Source organism: Typopeltis vanoorti, chromosome 3, assembly GCF_054136105.1.
Source record: "Typopeltis vanoorti isolate ZY-2024b chromosome 3, IOZ_Tvanoo_1.0, whole genome shotgun sequence".
NCBI classification, from domain to species: Eukaryota; Metazoa; Arthropoda; class Arachnida; order Uropygi; family Thelyphonidae; genus Typopeltis; species Typopeltis vanoorti.
The window spans coordinates 107811730-107830663 of NC_143551.1; the positions used below are offsets into that span (position 1 = coordinate 107811730).

The 18934-nt window shown below is 35.5% G+C and overlaps 1 protein-coding gene across 2 annotated transcripts in view; it reads right to left on the reverse strand.

Annotated features, from left to right (window-relative positions):
• Positions 1 to 18934, reverse strand: part of Hcf (Host cell factor) — a 502792-nt gene that overhangs the window by 91783 nt on the left and 392075 nt on the right. For both annotated transcript variants that reach the window (XM_090390794.1, XM_090390792.1), the window contains exon 23: positions 17375 to 17568. In XM_090390794.1, coding sequence (XP_090246920.1) covers positions 17375 to 17568 — 194 coding nt within the window. The remainder of the gene's footprint in view (positions 1 to 17374; positions 17569 to 18934) is intronic.

The following is an 18934-nucleotide window of genomic DNA, read 5'->3' on the forward strand; positions in this document are numbered from 1 at the left end:
TGTGATGCGAATCGCTCTTTTCTTTAACATGTGTACAATGCTGAGTTTATGTGAGATGCAGTGAGAGGAGTTGAAATGTAGGTAGCGACCTGTATTGGTCGCTACCTACATTAAGCAGTTAGACCAAAATCCATAGAAAAGAGATCTTGGAACTTCAGAAAAGCAATACACACAACTATTAGAAACATACTGCACTGGCACACCCACTAGTAAAGAACTTGATCAGCAACTACTAGAATTAACTAACAACATACAAAGAACTACAAAAAATTCAATTCCCAGAAGACTCAGGAAAAACAACTGGGTTCCATTTTGGAAAGATCATAATATCAGTGTAATGAACACTGAAAGAGATATTATCAATGAACAGTTAAAACAAAAAAAAATAATAGAATTAACTAAAAAAATTGAAGGTGAAATTTCAAACTGCAAACCAAAAAAGTGGGAAGAATTCTGCAACTGAAATTAAATGTATCTAATTAAATTAAATCAAGCTAGATCCAAGAAAGGACTCAACAACACTTGTGGATACTGATCACTCTTCAAACACAATCTCCTCGGGAATTAATATACAGCAGCAAAAAACAAACAAATGGCAAATATACTGGCCAAACATTACTCAAAGTAAGCAAACTGCAATACAATAACGAAGACAAAAGGTGCAGGAAAATTGCAAAACATCTGCTAACACAATCTAAAACCTATCCTTATGAAGACATCTTTACTCAGGATCTCACAATGATAGAATTAGAAAGAAACAGCAATTAGTCAAATTGACCCTGACAAATCACCCAACATAGATCTTATCTTTGGACATATGATTAAAAACATGGAAGTAAAAGCCGAAATCCAACTTCTGAAAATATTTAACACTTCTTGGAATACAGGTAAACTGACAAAAATCTGGAAAACATCAGCCATTATATCCCTTACTAAAACCTAACAAAAACCTTAGTGACTAAAAGCTACAGACCAATAGCTTTGACTAGTACTCTTTGCAAACTAAATGAAAGAATAATACATACTAGACTTATGAATTGGCTCTTAGAAAATAACAAGATCAACTTCTACCAAACAGCATACAGGTCTCAATACAGCAATGATCGATTATCTTAATCTTTGCCAATCAATCATAGACAGCTTTCAAGGAAAACCAAAGAAGCCAACAGCAATTTTCTTAGATCTTACAGCTGCTTTCAATTGTGTTTGGAGACAAAAGTTAATAAAAATTGCATATGATACTGGAATAAGGGGGAACGCATTAATTTGGATTTCAGATTTCATTAAAGGAAGAAAAATGAAAGTAAAAGTTAATGGAACTTCTTCCGATATACATCGAACTTGGGCTGGAGTCCCACAAGGTTCTGTTCTAAGCTCGCTCCTATTTCTCATTTATATGAACAATATTCATCCTCACATAATCAATGACCCAAAAATAGTATGCTATGTGGATGATATAGCAATCTGGCACACAAGCAGTAATCCTCAACAATCTGAAAAAGTCCTAAATAAGTCAATAAAAGGCTTAGAAAGATGGGCAAAGGAAATCAAATTACAGATAAACCCAGAAAACAAAACAAAACTTAGCATCTTCTCCACTGATAGAAAAAACAGACACAATTACAACTCCTAAATGAAAATATATAATACCAAAATAGGAAAAACAGAGTTTCCCAAATACTTAGGTCTAACTGTAGATACTGAACTAAGATTTACAACCCACATACAAATACATCTAATAAAGCTCTTAAAAAGCTTAATATCATCAAAAGGCTTTGTGGAACGAAATGGGGTGCAAAACTGAAGACACCCAAAACTACATATACAGCACTCATATGACCCACTATGGAATATGCTTCAATAATCTGGGCTCTAGCTTCCACTAGCTCAAAAGAAAAGCTTAACAAAGTACAGTCAAGAGCAGCAAAAATTATTATAGATGCAGTCTCATCTACAAATAATTTAAAAGCTCAACAAGAGTGTGGGCTTCACATACTAGAAGACAGAAGAAAATTCTCCACAGTTAAGTTCACTAACAGAATCAGGAGCCAACAACAGGATCACATCTCACTCAAGGCTTTTGATGCCCGGACTGGAAAATCTAGACTAAAGAGATTATCTACTTTATAATATGATCATGAAATTAGAAAACAGATAGACTTAGAGCACCTGTCCACTGAAATAAGCAAAGAGCCATTCTTTTCCACTAGAGTACCAAAAAACACAATGATTAACTTAAATCTCCTGGAACCATGTACAAAAAAGGATTCACAGCATGTAAATAAAAGAAAAGGACTTGACATTATACACCACTTAAATAATCTAAACCATGTCATTGCCTACACTGATGGATCATCTGATGAAGAACTCAAACAAGGAGGAGCAGGGTTTTTATAACTCTACCTGGAGGTGAGGAAATGCAAATCAAAACCACAGCTGACAATATAGCCTCAAACTTCACTTGTGAATAACATAGGAAGCAGCTCTCAAGTTCTATCTCTCTAATCCAGTAATAAATATTACAGAAGGAAAACCATCTACAGCGACTCAAAATCTGCACTTGAAGCATTAAAAATGGAAAAACAAAACTCACACAGGAAATTCATGAACAATTAACAACTTTAAATTTGAAAAATTTAAAGTTCTTTCTTTTTGCATGTGTACAGTTCTTTCCTATTTTTCCAAGTTCTTGTTCTTTTCTACAGGCACATCTTTAGCCTACCTTTCTTTCCCTTCTTCCCTTGTGGATTTAATGGTTGTTTGACTTCGTTTTTTCAAGTTTTCTTAGGACATGTCTGATCCATTTCCATTTCTCTGATGTCATACATTATCGGTTTTTCTTTAGTTTTCTGCCATAATTCTTTATTGGATATCCTTTGCAGCATTTCATGTATAGAATTCTTCTTAAGCATTTATTTACAAATACTTTGCATTTTTCCCCTAATTGTTTTTGTTGTTGTCCATGTTTTTGATGCATAGAGTTTTAATACTTATTTAATATTTGAAAATATCTCCATATTTTCTCTAACATGTTAAAAATTCACTCTTAGATTTTATATCTTTGTCTGCTTCTCCCTGTTTATTTATTATTGATTGTCGATGAGTCTTTGGATTCCCTGGAGGTGTAATGTAATAATAATAATAATGTTCGGCAATTAAAGTTCTCCACTGTTTCTAAAATTTACCACCCAGAACCATATCTTTTTTGTTTATTTTCATTATTTTTGTTCTGACAGTCAAAGCATCTTCATTTAGTTTTATCATTTCTCCCTTCAAACGTTGTCTTGTATATGCCAGTAAATATATATCATCTACAAAAATCCAGATCCTGTAGCTGTTCTCTTCAATTCCACTGTATTCTTTTTATGCTTTACATGGCATTTCTCAATTACCAATATACAACAATAAGATATATTGTTGGGAGCAAATCTGAAAGTTTTTCATTGTGTATGATTTGTATTTTATATTGTTCATAAATTTTCTTAACTAAGTTGATAATTTTACATGCCATGTCGTAATAGAGCATAAATTTCAAAAACAACAAAGTTGCTATAAAGATTTGACTGCCATTTTACTGACTGTGCAATTATTATTCTGAATGTTACTATTTGATCTACATATCACTTATTGGCTCTAAATCTTGCTCGTTTCCCTTGGCTCTTTGTCTATTTTTATTTTATTTTTTAAATTCTTTCTAGTATCATTTCTTGTTAGTATTTTACTTGTAGTTAATAATGATATTTGTACCCAATTACTTCTAGCAGTTAAATTTTTATTTTTTATCAGCCATCCAATATTCCCTCATCTGGCCATTCTTCTTGCATTCAATATTTGGTATAAATGAGTAGAGCATTTATATCTATACCTATGCCCCCCCCCCCCCCCCCCCGAGTTCTGGACTGGTAGGCCGGTTCTCCTTGAATTCTGATGACTCGAAAGGGGGGGGGGGTTCTGGCATCCCCCCTGATGTAGACTGGTCTTATAAATTATGTACATTTTGCTTTCATATTCAGCTAAATTCATCAACACAGTTGCATTACCTTTGTCTGCTTTAGTTACCATCCCACACATTCAAGGAAATTTGAAAAGATATCTAGAGTGCTCAATACATATCAACTATACACCATATTTAAACCTTGTGTCAAATTGGCACTCTCTCATATGTTCACCCTTTATCACATCCAGGAGTTTATGAAGTATCTGTTCTTGTGACCAGGTTTACTATGGACAGACAGGATGAACTGCTGACATCTGCTAGTCCTACTGTATACCAAATTGTTGTTGTTTTGTGTACTGTTTTTATATTATATCCAGCATGAAGATGCTGGATATAATATCAGCAAATAAGTTAATCAATATTATTTTGTTATCATTATGTGTTGTCATCAATATTGTGAAAATAAATAACATGTACTGCGAATAATCCTTTCCATGCGTTTGAGACTTCATTGGTGTTGGTTGCTCTTATTATAGAAGATTTGTTTAGGATCTAGAATTTCTTTTGGTTCTGATGACAAATGTGTCTTGCTTGGGCAAATATTAAAGCAATGAGGCTTGTTGTGGTGTATGTGCAGAAGATTACTCCAAGCTTTCTTCTGTGCTTCGTTGGCTGCTGTTCAATCAACATTCTGCCCACCATGTAGGGAAAAGTGGAAACACCAACTAGTTGTTTTAGGAACTGCAACTGTGACAACTTGTGCAACACACTCCATTACTGATAAGAGCTGAGCTTAACATCCCAGAGTCAATTTATACTAAGGAAGAGAAGGTGAGCTAGTCACCTTGCTTGATTTTCCACTGTGATATCTATGATGTAATATTTGGTTGCACATTCAAAAACGTGGATGTCACAGGAAAATGATCAGTCCCAAATAAATTATTAGTTTCCCAAATTAAACCCCTTATTTGCTCACCATTAAGTCGTCTCTTATTTCATTCTCTACACCTGAGCTTCTGATTTCCCAGTAAGGATGAATCTCTTGATGAATTTCATGCACAGTGAATACCTCAGCCATGTCCTCTGCAGCAGTTACCAATCTCCCACTTTCATCCATTAACATCATCTTGCTGTAATCATTATTTTTCTACTTGCCACAGATTGAAAAAAAAAAAAAAACTTCCAAGGATTTTTTTTGACTTGATTTGCTAATTTCTGCTCATATTGCACTTTTGTTGTCTTTAGGAAATTGAGTTACTCTGCTGGCATGATCTTTATATTTTTTGTGCAACCAATTATTACTATTATTCATCTTTTGCTGCCTCCAGAGCACCTTCTTCTTCCAGATTTCATGTTCGATACCATCAATCATCCATTTTACACCTCTATTCAACCCTTTGACCTTCAGAATACATTCAATACAACAATACTAGAATACAACAATCTCTGATTTATATGGGTTTCTGTGTAGTACTTTTGTGTTTTTCCAGTTGATCCTGTGTGCAGGGGTATCCAGAGCATGGTCTGCTAGGCCCGACTTCCCATAATGATATTTCCGGACGTATCGTTTATGTTCGCTGATGCGGATATTCACAGTTCTTCCTGTTTGACCGTAGTAGGCTTGATTGCATGAGCAGGGTACTTGGTAGACTCCTGGATGTGATAAAGGAGGAATGCTGTCCTTGGGTGAGCGGATGAGGGTGTTCTTAGAGGCGACAGAAGCCCTAAAACACACCCCAAACCTCAACAAATATGGCTGTATTAACTTGCCGAAGATCTGGGAGACAGTCATATTAAGGAAAAACTAGCACTTTTCTAGGACTCTAGCAATATATGATAGCGTTTTTTTTTTTTTTTTTTTTTTTTTCCCCCTCAGATAGAGGGCGCCAAAATCAGGACTCTAGTCTTTGTGTTGCTGCTACAATTTTGTTAATGTACACCATGTTGTTTTAGTCTCGCGTATTGTGACAAAGTGTTTTTGTGCTCTGAAGATGCTGGTTATAATACCAGCGAAATATCAGCATCAAGTTAAAAAATTAATTATTTACTTAGTTTCTGTGTTCTATTATACCGTTAAAATAATAAACAACATATCTCTAATCCAGAGTAATTTAATAATAAGGTGTGACACCTTTTGGCTATTTGTATATGAAAATATGACTTCTGCATTACTTCAACCTTAGCATCATGGTTTATTGTTAACTGTGAATTGTGGATGGAGGAAGAGAATTGGTGATGATAGGATGTCCTCAGTCAGTTTTGGAATTGTGGTGTGTTTATTATATTATATTATGTGTCTTGAAGATCATGCAATTTTTGATTCAGTGCCCTTGCAAGAACAGTACAGAGTCTTGTAGTAGTGCCGGTAAGACTACAACTGCAAGGTAAGTGTTTTTTTTATATTTTTTTTGATACTTCACATTGATAATCACGGAAAAACAGCTAAATGAGACAAAATTTGAGGAGGTATATAAAGAATTTATAAGACTAGGTGAACCACTTAACAATTGGCCGGGAAAAGTGAAACTTTACGACACGTTTCCCCCCGGAAGGTGTCACAGACGTTGTCGCAGAAGATCAATTAGAATCAGTGCCTTATACTCCCTCAGACTTTGTAGAAGTGCGTGCACGCAAAAAGCGAAGAACAACGGAAGAACCGCACAATGACGATAATGAAATGGAACAGGATTCTCATGGTTCGGACGCCGCTATTTCTCCCAAAGAAAAGGTGCCTCCGATCATCCTTAGAGAAAAGCAGAAATGGGCAGCTTTAAGATCCACAATGTCCAATCTGCACATTGGCTTCATTAAGGCCAAAAACATGGATGAAGGCATAAAGATCCAGCCAGCAACAGTAATAGACTATAGAAGGTTGACTAAAGAACTGGATGACAGAGGCATCCAGTATCATACCTTTGCACTCAGCTCCAAAAAAAACTTAAAAGTGGTCCTCGTTGTGTCTGTGAAGACATTGACACAGCAGAAATAGCTGCTGACCTGAACTCTCAGGATCTGCCTCCAGTCAAGGTCAGCAGAATGTACAAAGCAGACAAGACTCCCATGCCATTAGTCCTAGTAGAGATTCACAAAATTTACAAGGATATCTACAACTTAAAAACAGTCTGTGGTCTCATCGTCACACCAGAACCACTCCGGAAAAGATCATCTTCTGGACAGTGCCACAGGTGCCAGAAGTTTGGCCATGCCCAGAATCTACGTAGAGCTGAATATAGATGTTTGAAATGTGGGGACAGCCATCCAACCAATACCTGCACTAAGTCAAGGGCTACCTCGGCGAAATGTGCCAACTGCGGTGGCCCCCATCCTGCGAACTACAAAGGATGTACTCAGCACCCAAAGAACAGACGGACAGAGGCAGTCAATCAACCCTCCTCCTATAGTATAAGAACACCAGAGGCCCAGGCATCAAATCCGGAGACTCAGCAGCCACAATTGGAGACCTCCAAAAATAGAGACATCCAAAAGCAAACAAGAAGTTATGCTAAAGTGACCCGCACAAATAGACCAATACCAGAACAAAATCAACCAACAGCACCTAAAAATCTAGCAGCTGTTATTATGACCTCACTAGCAAACATGCTACAAAATTTCAGCCTATCAAACCCTACTGAAACCTCCACTAAAAGAATTTTTCGTGAAACACAGGTCATCCTCGCAGCTCTCATAAATGAATAGTAACAAACTCATTCCAGTATCTCTTCAGATCATTGCTTGGAATGCAAATGGCCTCAAAAACAAAATTCTGGAACTCCGAGATTTCACATATAGGTATCAACCAGATGTTTTATTAAGCAGTGAAACTCATTTAAGACCCTCGGACAATCCTAAAATAAGGGGTTATCGCCTATATAGAAATGATAGATTACTCTACAGAGGCGGTGGCACCGCCATCTTCATTAAAAATTATACCCTTCAACTACTAACCTTGAGATCACAGGCATGGAAGTAGTCTCCAGTTCTGCTGGCAGATTGAAAATCTACTCAGCTTACAACCCTCCCCAAAAATCTCTACTACACTCTGACCTAAATGCCATCTTATGCGTCAGATAGCAGACCATTATAACCGGGGATCTGAACTTCAAGCACCCTGCATGGAATTGCTCAACTACCAACAAGAATGGTTGCATCCTTTCCAATTACTTAGGATCAGGCAATGCTGTTGTGGCAGGCCCCACTGCACTAACTCATCTCAGTATGTTGGCACTGCTGATATCCTGGATATAGCTATCCTGCAGGATATCAAACTTCAATACAGCATTATATCCATGGATGAACTATCATCTGATCACAACCCAATTCTACTACAGCTGGGAAAACAAGAATACCTGTCTCCTCCTTCTCACTCCTACATAGCATGGGAAAGAATGTCAACAGCGCTGAAGGATTATATTGGACCTGTTCCTCACATACGCACAAAAGAAGATGTAGAAACTGCAGTTAAAAATCTCACACAACAAATTAATTCTGCTATAATGGTAACTACCTCCTACAAATCTGCCCGCAAGCCAGATCGTTTGCCTGAAGACATCATGAACTTGATCAGAGACAAAAACAGTGCTAGGAAAAGATTCCTTAACATGTGTGCACCACAAGATAAAACAAATCTAAACAGATTAAATGGGGCAGTAAGAGATGCACTCAAAGTATGGGAAGAAAAGTTAGCCTCCATTTCACCTACTGATCACTCCATCTCGGGACTACTGAAAAATATCAAAAACAAAGTCAGATCCCTTCCCCCAATATTCTCTGACCAGGGCCTTGCTCACACAGATGTAGACAAAGCAGAAGTTATAGCATACAATTTGGAGGAGCAATGCAGGCCTTCGTATGAAAACCTTGACTTTGACCACATATATAAGATTCACAGCAAGGTCAGACACTCACTCAAACTTCCTATCATCAGCAGTGACCATATTGCACCAACATCACCTGCTGAGATATATGACATTATTAAAAAATTAAAGAACAAAAAAGCTCCTGGGCCAGACAACATTACTAATCGGGTGATCAAACTTCTGCCCTGAAAAGCAGTAGTGCACCTGACCAGTATAATAAATGCAATTTTAAGATTTCACTATTTTCCTTCCACCTGGAAACTGGCTGATGTAATTCCTATACATAAACCAGGCAAAGATCCACACCTACTGCAAAATTATCGTCCAATCTGGGTAAGGTCATCCTCTCACGACTCCAAACCTCAGTAAATAACCTAAACATCCTCAATAAAGGTCGAAATCGATCTGGGTAGTGATCTTTCCTATAATGCTTAGCATGTAAGGATATATGCTTTGCAATTATGGGATACTAAGGCAAGTGATGTGAAGTCATTAGCTTCTATACACGAGTTGCCCCAGTACTGAAAATACTTCAGGGACAAACATTGTTTGCTTACACTTGGATAAAGGATTAAACCAAGTATATAATTTCTTGGTATCTTTAATTTATAATCTCCAGCTTTGTGCTTCTTATGGTCATCCTGAGAGATATCTGCAAACACAACAGGAGGTAAATAGATGATTTACCTCCTGTTGTGTTTATCTCATGAATCCATGGCTTGGAGAGCCGTTGATCGATTAGAAGCTGGACAAACGCAGCAAGTTGTGGCTCAAACGTGTTGTGTATCTGAAAGTGTAACTTCATGACTTTAGAATCGCTTTCCTGGAGAAGGGAAATGTTTGCCGAAGATAAGGTCAATGTCACCCATCATCAACAACTCCAAGAGACGATCAGTATTTGTCATTACTTGCCAGAAGAACATGCTTGGAATGCTTTAGGCCGGTGCGTTTCTGCTCGACTGGTGCCACCACGATCACTTCAAGACCTTGAAATTGCTCTCACAGAAGAGTAGGTAAATATCCCACAAGAAATGTTTTATTATCTTATCCGGTCCATGTAATCTATATACCACTGTTTTGGTTGTAAATGGAGACATACGTCCTATTAAAATATAACAAAAGCGTTTTTGCTATTCTTGTTAAAATTATTTCACGCTAAAATGTATAATTTGTTAAATTTGTAATAAATATTGATTATTTAAACAATATCATATCAATTACACCCTATCCATAAGTAAGAAATATTTATTCATGTATGAAGTACCCAATAGTTATAATTATTTGCAGAAATTTATAATTATCTGACAGAAACTAAAATATCCCCTAATTGTTTTGAGCAGTGTAGTTCAATCTCAGCAAAATTATGCACTTTGGTGTGATAAGATATCTAATGGAATACTATATCAGTGGGATTATGCTAGAAAAAACTCATCTGGCTAGAGCTCTTCTAGTTTTAGTAGACAAGAAGTTGAATGTTCAAGGGACTTTTGTTTCAATAATGAAGTACCATGAGTAGGCATATTTTAAATAATTGTAATACCAGAGGAAAAGTCAGGTAAAATACTTCATTAACGAAGAATTTTCTAAGTACCATAAGCATCGTCAATACAAGAACACAAAATAGCAATTGAACATTAACAGGCAATTCTAAAAAGTACCACCTAAGTAGCTAGTTAAGAAAGACCAAAATCAACTTAAGAAAGATTAGCTGATTTAAAAAGTACTATCTCCAACAAAGAGGATAGACGTAAACCATCTGATCTGCTTAAGTTAGGAGAATGAAGTAAAGTTTCGCATGCTGCCTTATAAAACCATTCAATGAGGAACTGACTTTTATGAAGAACTTCTGTCTTGTTCCAATGAACTCTATATCTAGTATTGATAGCACGCTCTGCAAGTCCAGAATGTTCAGGGTCAACATATTTAACATAAGACTTGGTCCTTGCAGGAAAAGCCAACAGATCCTCCTTCTTCTAGCTGAATAAAAGGCAGATCTTCCTGTTTGTCCGAAATAAGATAACCCACAAGAGCAAGGAATCTGCATAATTGAGAGGTGGAAGCTTCTCCTTGTCCTTAGGAGAAGCACAAAAGGTGGCAATTTTTCTGATGGGGGAAAAAGACAACAAAAACATTCAGTGGTTTTACAACTTTTGCTATGCGTTCACAAATGCATTGCACATAAGGGATAAGAATGCGAGTTATTTCTTCTGTATTTGAAGAGGTAGAGATACCATAACTGTTAAGAGTTCTTTTGATGAAAGAATCCTTAAAACTATTAGATAGAAAGGTGGAATTAACATGTAATTCTTTCTGTAGCAGTTCTTCTGAAGAACATAAGGAATGGTCCTGATGAACTAATGTTTTAATAGTTCCTGTCTTTTGACTGGGATGGTGATGAGATTCAGCATGGATTATAACAGCCTGTATAAGTCTTCTTCTGAAAAACTGAAAAATTTAGGCTACCATCTGGTTGATGAAGAATTGAAAGATCTAAAAAGACTAACTGTTTATTTACTTCTTCTTTGGGATGAATTGGATCCTGGAATGAAGTGCATTTAATTTAGAAAGAAACTGCTATATCTTAGAGGAAGAGCCATTCCATATTGCAAAAATATCATCCATATATCTGAACCAAGTGAGTAGGTCTAGAAGAAATGTTATCAAAAATAAGTTGTTTAAAGTGTTCCATGAAGAACTTTGCAACAGCAGAAGAAATAGGACTGCCCATTGCTGTTCCTTCGATTTGTTGATATAACTTGTTTTTAAAGGAGAAATAAGCAGAATGTATTACAAAATCAACTCCACCATGGGATCCTTAAGGGTCTCATGCCAATCCCAAGCCTGGATAGAGGAGGAGGTTCAGTCAGATGAGTGTCGATGCTCTGACCAAAAAAAAAAACACAACTGTTATCTGATGCCTATGCGTACATGATCTACAGTTAAAACATGCCGGCTCGGATGTCACCCAGATGAACAAGGTCTGCGATACCAATCGAGTGATTGAGATTGGATCGAAAAGTGGGATACCAAAAGAAAACAGAAACTGAAACTAACAGAACTATTGTCAGTAGGAACATGGAATGTATGGACACTTTGGATGTCAGGAAAACTAGAATTACTTCGTGAAGAAATGAAGCGATATCGGTGTGATATCGCTTCATCGCTAAAAAAAGTTAGGCTACAAACCAGTTAATGAATGAATCATAGTAGCAAGATTTCAAGCAAAACCATTTAATATATCAACAATCCAGATATATGCACCCACATCTGACAGCACAGATGAGGATATTGACTTATTTTACAAAGATCTGACAGTGACAATAGAAACAATACCAAAGCAAGATGTGCTAATTATTGAAGGAGATTGGAATGCCAAAGTCAGAAGAGATAATGATGTTTGGGAAAGTGTCATAGGAAAATATGGTTTTGGAGAAAGAAATGAAAGAGGTGAAAAGATGTTAGAATTTGCTGTGGACCACGAGATGATGATCTGTAACACAAGATTCCAGCAAAAGGAATGTAGAAAATGGAAGTGGCGATCAAATGATGGGAAAACCAAGACCATGATCAATGTGATTATGATTAAAAGAAGATGGAAAACATCAGTACAGCAGTGTCAAAATTTTTGAGGAGCGGATATAGATTCGGATCATAGTTTAGTGATTGCAAACATCAAGTTGAAATTAAAAAGAAAATATAAACCCCATCATCAGAAATGAAGGGATACAGCAAGAATAAGTGAAGCAGAAATAGGAAGAAGGTACAGAAGTATTAGAAGAGAAACTTAAAAATGTGGATAAAGAAAAAAATTCGAATCTAAGGGTGAAAGGAGTAGCAATAAAGGCAACAGAGATGCAGATTAGACAAGATACAGTAAAGTTAGTGCAGGAGAAGAGAATGTTGAAGATAAGAAAGAATACATCAGAAGAAATAGAGGAGCAATATAGAAGAAAGTGTAATGAGGTGAAAAAAAAAAGCAGTCATAATAGATAAGATGAAATGGTTAGAAGCCCAATGCAATAATATAGAACAGCACTATAGAGAGCATAAAACTAGGGAGGTGTACAAAATTATTAGAGCCATTAATAAAATGGTAGCAACCAAAACAGACCACAATTAAAGATGAAAAAGGCAAAGTATTGAAGAATAAAGATAAAATGGTACAGTAGTGGATAAGATACTGTAATGAGTTATATGAAGAAAAACTAGATTTAGCCAGTGTTGGGAAACTGATTGAAGAATCAAAGCAGATATCACCACCACAAGGTAATGAGTATGATATGGACATTTTAAGATGAGAGGTAGAAAAAGCAATAGGATGGCTAAAACACAACAAGAGTCCTGGTAATGATAACATCATTGGAGATATGATTAAATATGGTGGCAAAAGTATGGCTATAGAAATGCACCAACTATGTAATATGGTATGGAAAGAAGGAAAATTGCCAGAGGAGTGTGGGTGAAATCAATATTAGTGACATTGTACAAGAAAGGAAATAAGCTAGAATGTAAAAATTATAGAACAATTGCTTTGACAAGTCACCTTGGTAAGATGATGATGATGATGATACTGACAGAAAGATTGAGAACACAATTGGAAGCATACCTTGCTGATGAGCAAACAGGATTTAAGAAAGATATAACTACAATTCAACAGATTTTGAAATGCGGTTAATAACAGAGAAAGGTAGGAGAAAAAACAAAAACATATATACTTGCTTTGGTGATTTTCAGATGGCATTCGACAGTATCGACCAGAAAGTGACATTAGCAGTGCTAGAATCCTATGGAATTGATAGAAAACTAATAGCTATATTAAAAGATGTGTATAAGAATGCAGTTGCAGCAGTTAGAATAGGTGATCATTTGGGGAAATGGTTTAGAACAAGCAAAGGTACTAGACAGCGGGACCCAATATCACCAAGCATTTTCATTGCACATTTAGAAAGGACAATGGATAAAATGAAGGAAGATGCAAAAAAAAATATCAGTACATGGGATGAGAATTAAAGATCTAAGATTTGCAGATGACACTTTTATTATTGAAGAAGACGAAAGAGAACTACAAAAAACACTGAATCTGTTAAATGAGGAAGGGAAGAGATTTAGGCTTATTATGAACTTGGAAAAAACAAAGACAATGATACTTGATGTGAAGAAAATGAAACAAAAGATACAAGTGGATCGAATTGATATAGAACAAGTCACATATTTGGGAAGTAAAATAACATATGATTTGGACTGTAAAAAAGAAATAAAGATCAGGATTGCAAAGGGAAGAACAAATCTGAAAGCCATAGATAACATCTGGAAAAGTGATCAGCCTGCAAACAAAACTAAGAGCACTGGAGCATGCATCTTCAGCAGTGTACTGTATGGATGTGAAACATGGGTAATAAATAAGTAATCAAGAAAAAGAATTTTGGCATTTGAAAGAACTTGTTACAGGAAGACTCTAAGAATAGGATGTGTCCAGAAAATCACAAATGAAGAGCTCTATTGAAAGACAACCAACATCATTATCATCAAATTCCTTATATATACCCTCAAGGGTTGTACAGGATATGATAGTACTACATGAAAAATTTACATCATTACTAACTTCCTATCTCAATTTTCCTCCCCTTTTTAAAAGGACATTATGTCCTTTTAATAAAACAAAAAGTTCATCCTCTGCTAGTGTACAGCCGGAAACATTGGTGACTAGTTCTATCCATATCACAGACATTAAGAATACTGGTTCTAGTGGCTTACAAGTGAATCACTCTTAAGCTTTAACCTATCACAAGAAGCATTAAAAACATTTAGGTCATTCTTATTACATTTACTTAACTGTTTTTGTAGTTCCTCATAAAACTGGACAAGTCAAGAGATAGGTACCAGATTAAGAGAGATACACTGGTCCTCCCTAGGAGTATATATCCCTTCTTCAGGGGCATATATGCCTATGATATTAAAGTAGCTTCTATTTGTTTTTAACTGTTATAATTTGATCATTTACAAAATTGTACTTTTGTATTTTATTTTCCCATTTATTATCAATTAAAATGGCCACTCCACTAGAAGCTCTGATATGTTGGTCTACTCCACTATATGACGTAGGAAGTCCATTAATATCTTTAATTTCTTTTATCATGGCTATATTAATGTGTTTAGTTATTTTACTAATTCTAATTCCTTTGTTGTTATACTTCTTACATTCCACATGGTTATTTTTAAGTCTGATATTCCTAATCTTTTACCTTCCTGGTCATAATCCACTGTTTCTGTCCAATGAATTTTCCAGTTGAAGCACCTGAGTAATAAGGATTTTTTACTTGGTAAGCTAACCAGCCTTACATAAAATCTCCAACTTGAAGGACCAGAGTATCTCTCTCTCTCTTAGTCTGGAACCCACCTCTTGACTTATCCAGCTATGTAGGGAGGCCCTACCAGTAGCATAGCTCTTGAGGTCACTGGTGCGTGCAAGCTTTCTTACTGTGTCAAGGTGGGGATATCATTAAGGAAGCTGTATTTATATTTTAACTCATATCATTCATACTCCATCAAAAAATCAGTTATACTGTCACAATTTATAGTTGTATATAAATGTTCCATGAACCACCCACAGAAATCTGAACAATGAAATTATGAAATTTAGTAACATAAACTTTGAATATCTAAAACAACTTCGCTGACACCACAGACAGGACGACTCATGTTACTACTCCTCAAACCAAAGTTATTTTCTTATCATGAAAAATATTCAAGTTGCCTTACATACAAAATATACACAAAGCATATAAATATATATATAAAGATATTGATTATAAATTAGTACATACTAGAAATTAGTTACTCTTTTAAAACCAATAAAGATTCATACTAATAAAGAAATATTTGAATATCATGATGTTGATATTCAAATCAAAATCATTTGATTTGAATGTACAGTTTCCCATGGCAACCAAACTGTGATTTCCTCTATGTAGGTTTGACCATTGTCGCTATGGTCCCACTTAAGAAGAATATTTCAGAGACTGCAATATCCCTATTCCAGATCACCAAGGTAAACAATAACAAAAAATAAAAAGATCCACACTAAAAATCTTGCAAGAACAAAAAACTGAAATTCCACCTCACGTTTTGGAACTAAAACAAACAATGCAGACTGAGAATGAATTTAGATTTCCAAAACAATAAAAACAAAAGTGTGCATTTTTGAAACTATAGCCATTAGAACTAACACCAAAGCAATAAACATCCATTATCCCTATGTATTAACAGAAAACTGGCAGTTAATTAATATCAAAATCATGCCTAAGTTTTCAGCCAATAATAAAGTGAGAATAAGGTGAGGATGGGACATTAGGTCAGAAGCCCTGTCCGGTTCTCCACATTCCTTTAAAGGCTATGTGGAGGTCTCCTCTCAGATATACAGCTTTGACCCTTAAGCACCTATTTTTTACAGGAATGATTAAAATAACTAATATATGGTTCCATGTATATTAGTTGTTTCAAGTGTCTTTTTGGGTTTTATGTGTTATATGCTTGTTATTTTTATATTTGGCTACTATTCGATTATTCGATCTATGGCATGTACTATTAGTTAAGCTGATGACGACAGAAGAATACATCACATTCATTATTAAAAATTATAAAACCAACTACTGTGTTACAGTAAAACTTCAGTTTAATATAAGCCAAAGTAATCACTTGACGTTTCGACCTTCATATCAAGGTGTATATAATACACCTAAAGTTATAGTAATTTGATCAACTGTTAAAACTACTGGCCTGACCTCCGGTGAGGGGAAAAAAACTTTACTACAAAGCTAGAGTCCTGTTATTGTGTATTTAGTTACAAATCATTAAGAAATATATTAAGTTAGAGTGTAACATGCTATCCCATAAGTATTCATATAAGTTAGAACAAAATATTATAGATGGTGGCCATCCATTTTGCTTGACATGTTGATTTTTGGTTAATATTAAACTGAAGTTCTACTATAACATGGTAGTTGTTTCCATCATTTTTAATAATGAATGCTGATCACCATGCAACCATGAAGGAAACACATCACATCTTTTTACCTTCAATGTAGTCCCAAGGTAAACTGTTGCTGTTTTTATTAAAAATATAATATCGGTCATTTTTTATGCTTTTACTTCTTTTGATTTATATTAGCACAAACATTCCATAGTTTCTATACCTTAATCATATCACTAATTCCAGCCAATGAGGATAGCTAAGTAGCGTGCTCCTATTATACAATAAGCATGATATTAAACTCACTAGTAATCAAATTAGGAGGTTCATGGATATAATTTCAGAATGATCATATAAACTTGGGGGTGACATCATCTAAAAGCCATGTTGGAGAGTTAGTAATTTTAAGTCAAGTTACTTTAGTCAAAAACAATAACTGTTTACATACATCTATTATAATGACTACTTACTGACTCCTCCCAACAATTAAACACAGCGTGGTAGTAAATTGACAAAGAAATGAATTTTTTTTTGGCTTTTAATTTTTTTAGGACAGATATTATTGTTATTATTACGTTGTACAAAAACTGTTTTTAAAACTTCTGGTTTTACCTGTTTGCTTTCAGAAACCTCAGACTTTAAACCATTAGTTGTGTTTGCAGTGGATTCTACTGGCGAAGAACGTTCTTCTTCTTTTACATCCGCTGATTCCATTTTTACATGCAAAGGAAGTGTGCTTGACTTAGTTGTAGAGGTCATATTGTTTGCAGAAGAAATAGCTGCACTGGCAAGAGTAGCTAGAGGATCTAAGAATAAGAGGTGAAAAATCAGTATATAAAAATTACTCCATATATTTAAGTGACAACCACACATTATTACATATGGATGGACAGTAAAAAAATCAATTAGAAAGGAATTTTTTTTCTTAATTTTTAATACAATACAACTTTGGTTGAACCTCCATTGCTCAGTCAGCTTTGACGATGCCATCTAGTTGGAAAGACATATGTTCAAATTCTGTCTAGGATGCACTCTTTACCAAGACTTTAACTGTAATTGAGTTAGCTATTCTCATACAACAATTGCAGGTCTCTCAAATAGGTTCTCCAGTTTCCCATTTAAAGAGTCGGAAAAGGGAAGGTGAAGTTAACAGCAGTGAATATTCGTGTAGGCATAAGAAAGTAGTGTTGCTTCTTCCAATATGCTCTGATGAGCACAACCCCACAGTGTTGTGTCCATTCATTTAAATCAAATATTTAAATTGAAAGTAAAGGGGAGGATGATGACTGAAATATGATGTCATCAATGTTATCTTGAGAAATATCCGTGACAGGATGAATATAGATGCAGCATACAGTATTTAGCTTTCTGAACGACAATCAACAAAATTAGAAGTTTGAGGATTTTAGGTCTAGGGGAAATGGTTCATTTGAGGCTGTCAGGTGTGAGATAGAGGTAAATATGTTTTTGGGTATTGCTACAGACCAGGGGGTCCACAGGAAGATGTAGATGTCATATATCAGCAGATTAGCACAATGAGTGCAGGCCTAACAATTATTATGGGAGATTTTAACTATGGGAACATCGATTGGAGAGAGGAAAGGGGACATGGCAAGGTGGAAGTGGGATTTATACAGTTAAGGGATAATTACATGAAATAACATGATATAGAAGGGGACAAGAGATTTGAGCGTATTGGATCTGATAATAGCATCAGAAGATATATCCATAACCAACACAGACACTCTGTGTCTGTGTTGGTTATGGATATGTCCTCCCAATGACACTCTGTGTCATTGGGAGGACCATGCAATCTTGTTCTGAAAATTTGCCAAACATGTGGAATTCTCTATCAAGAAGGAGTTTATGTTTAACTATAAGACTGATGATTATAGAGACTCAGGAGTCATCTTGGAACAGTGTCAAGGCTTCAGAAGCTACAAGAAAAGAATGCCAGTAATGCATAGCAAGTGGTCAGGAATTGCTTGAGAGTATTGTATCAGACTGCATATCTAATTTACACAAATACACACAATTTACAAACAGAAAGATGGTACCAATATGGGTTCTCACTCCCTCTCACCAATTTTTTCTTGAAAGATTTTGAAAAACAAGTTCTTGATTCAGCCACTCTCCTCCTTTCTATTTGGATATGTCAACGATGTTTTATTT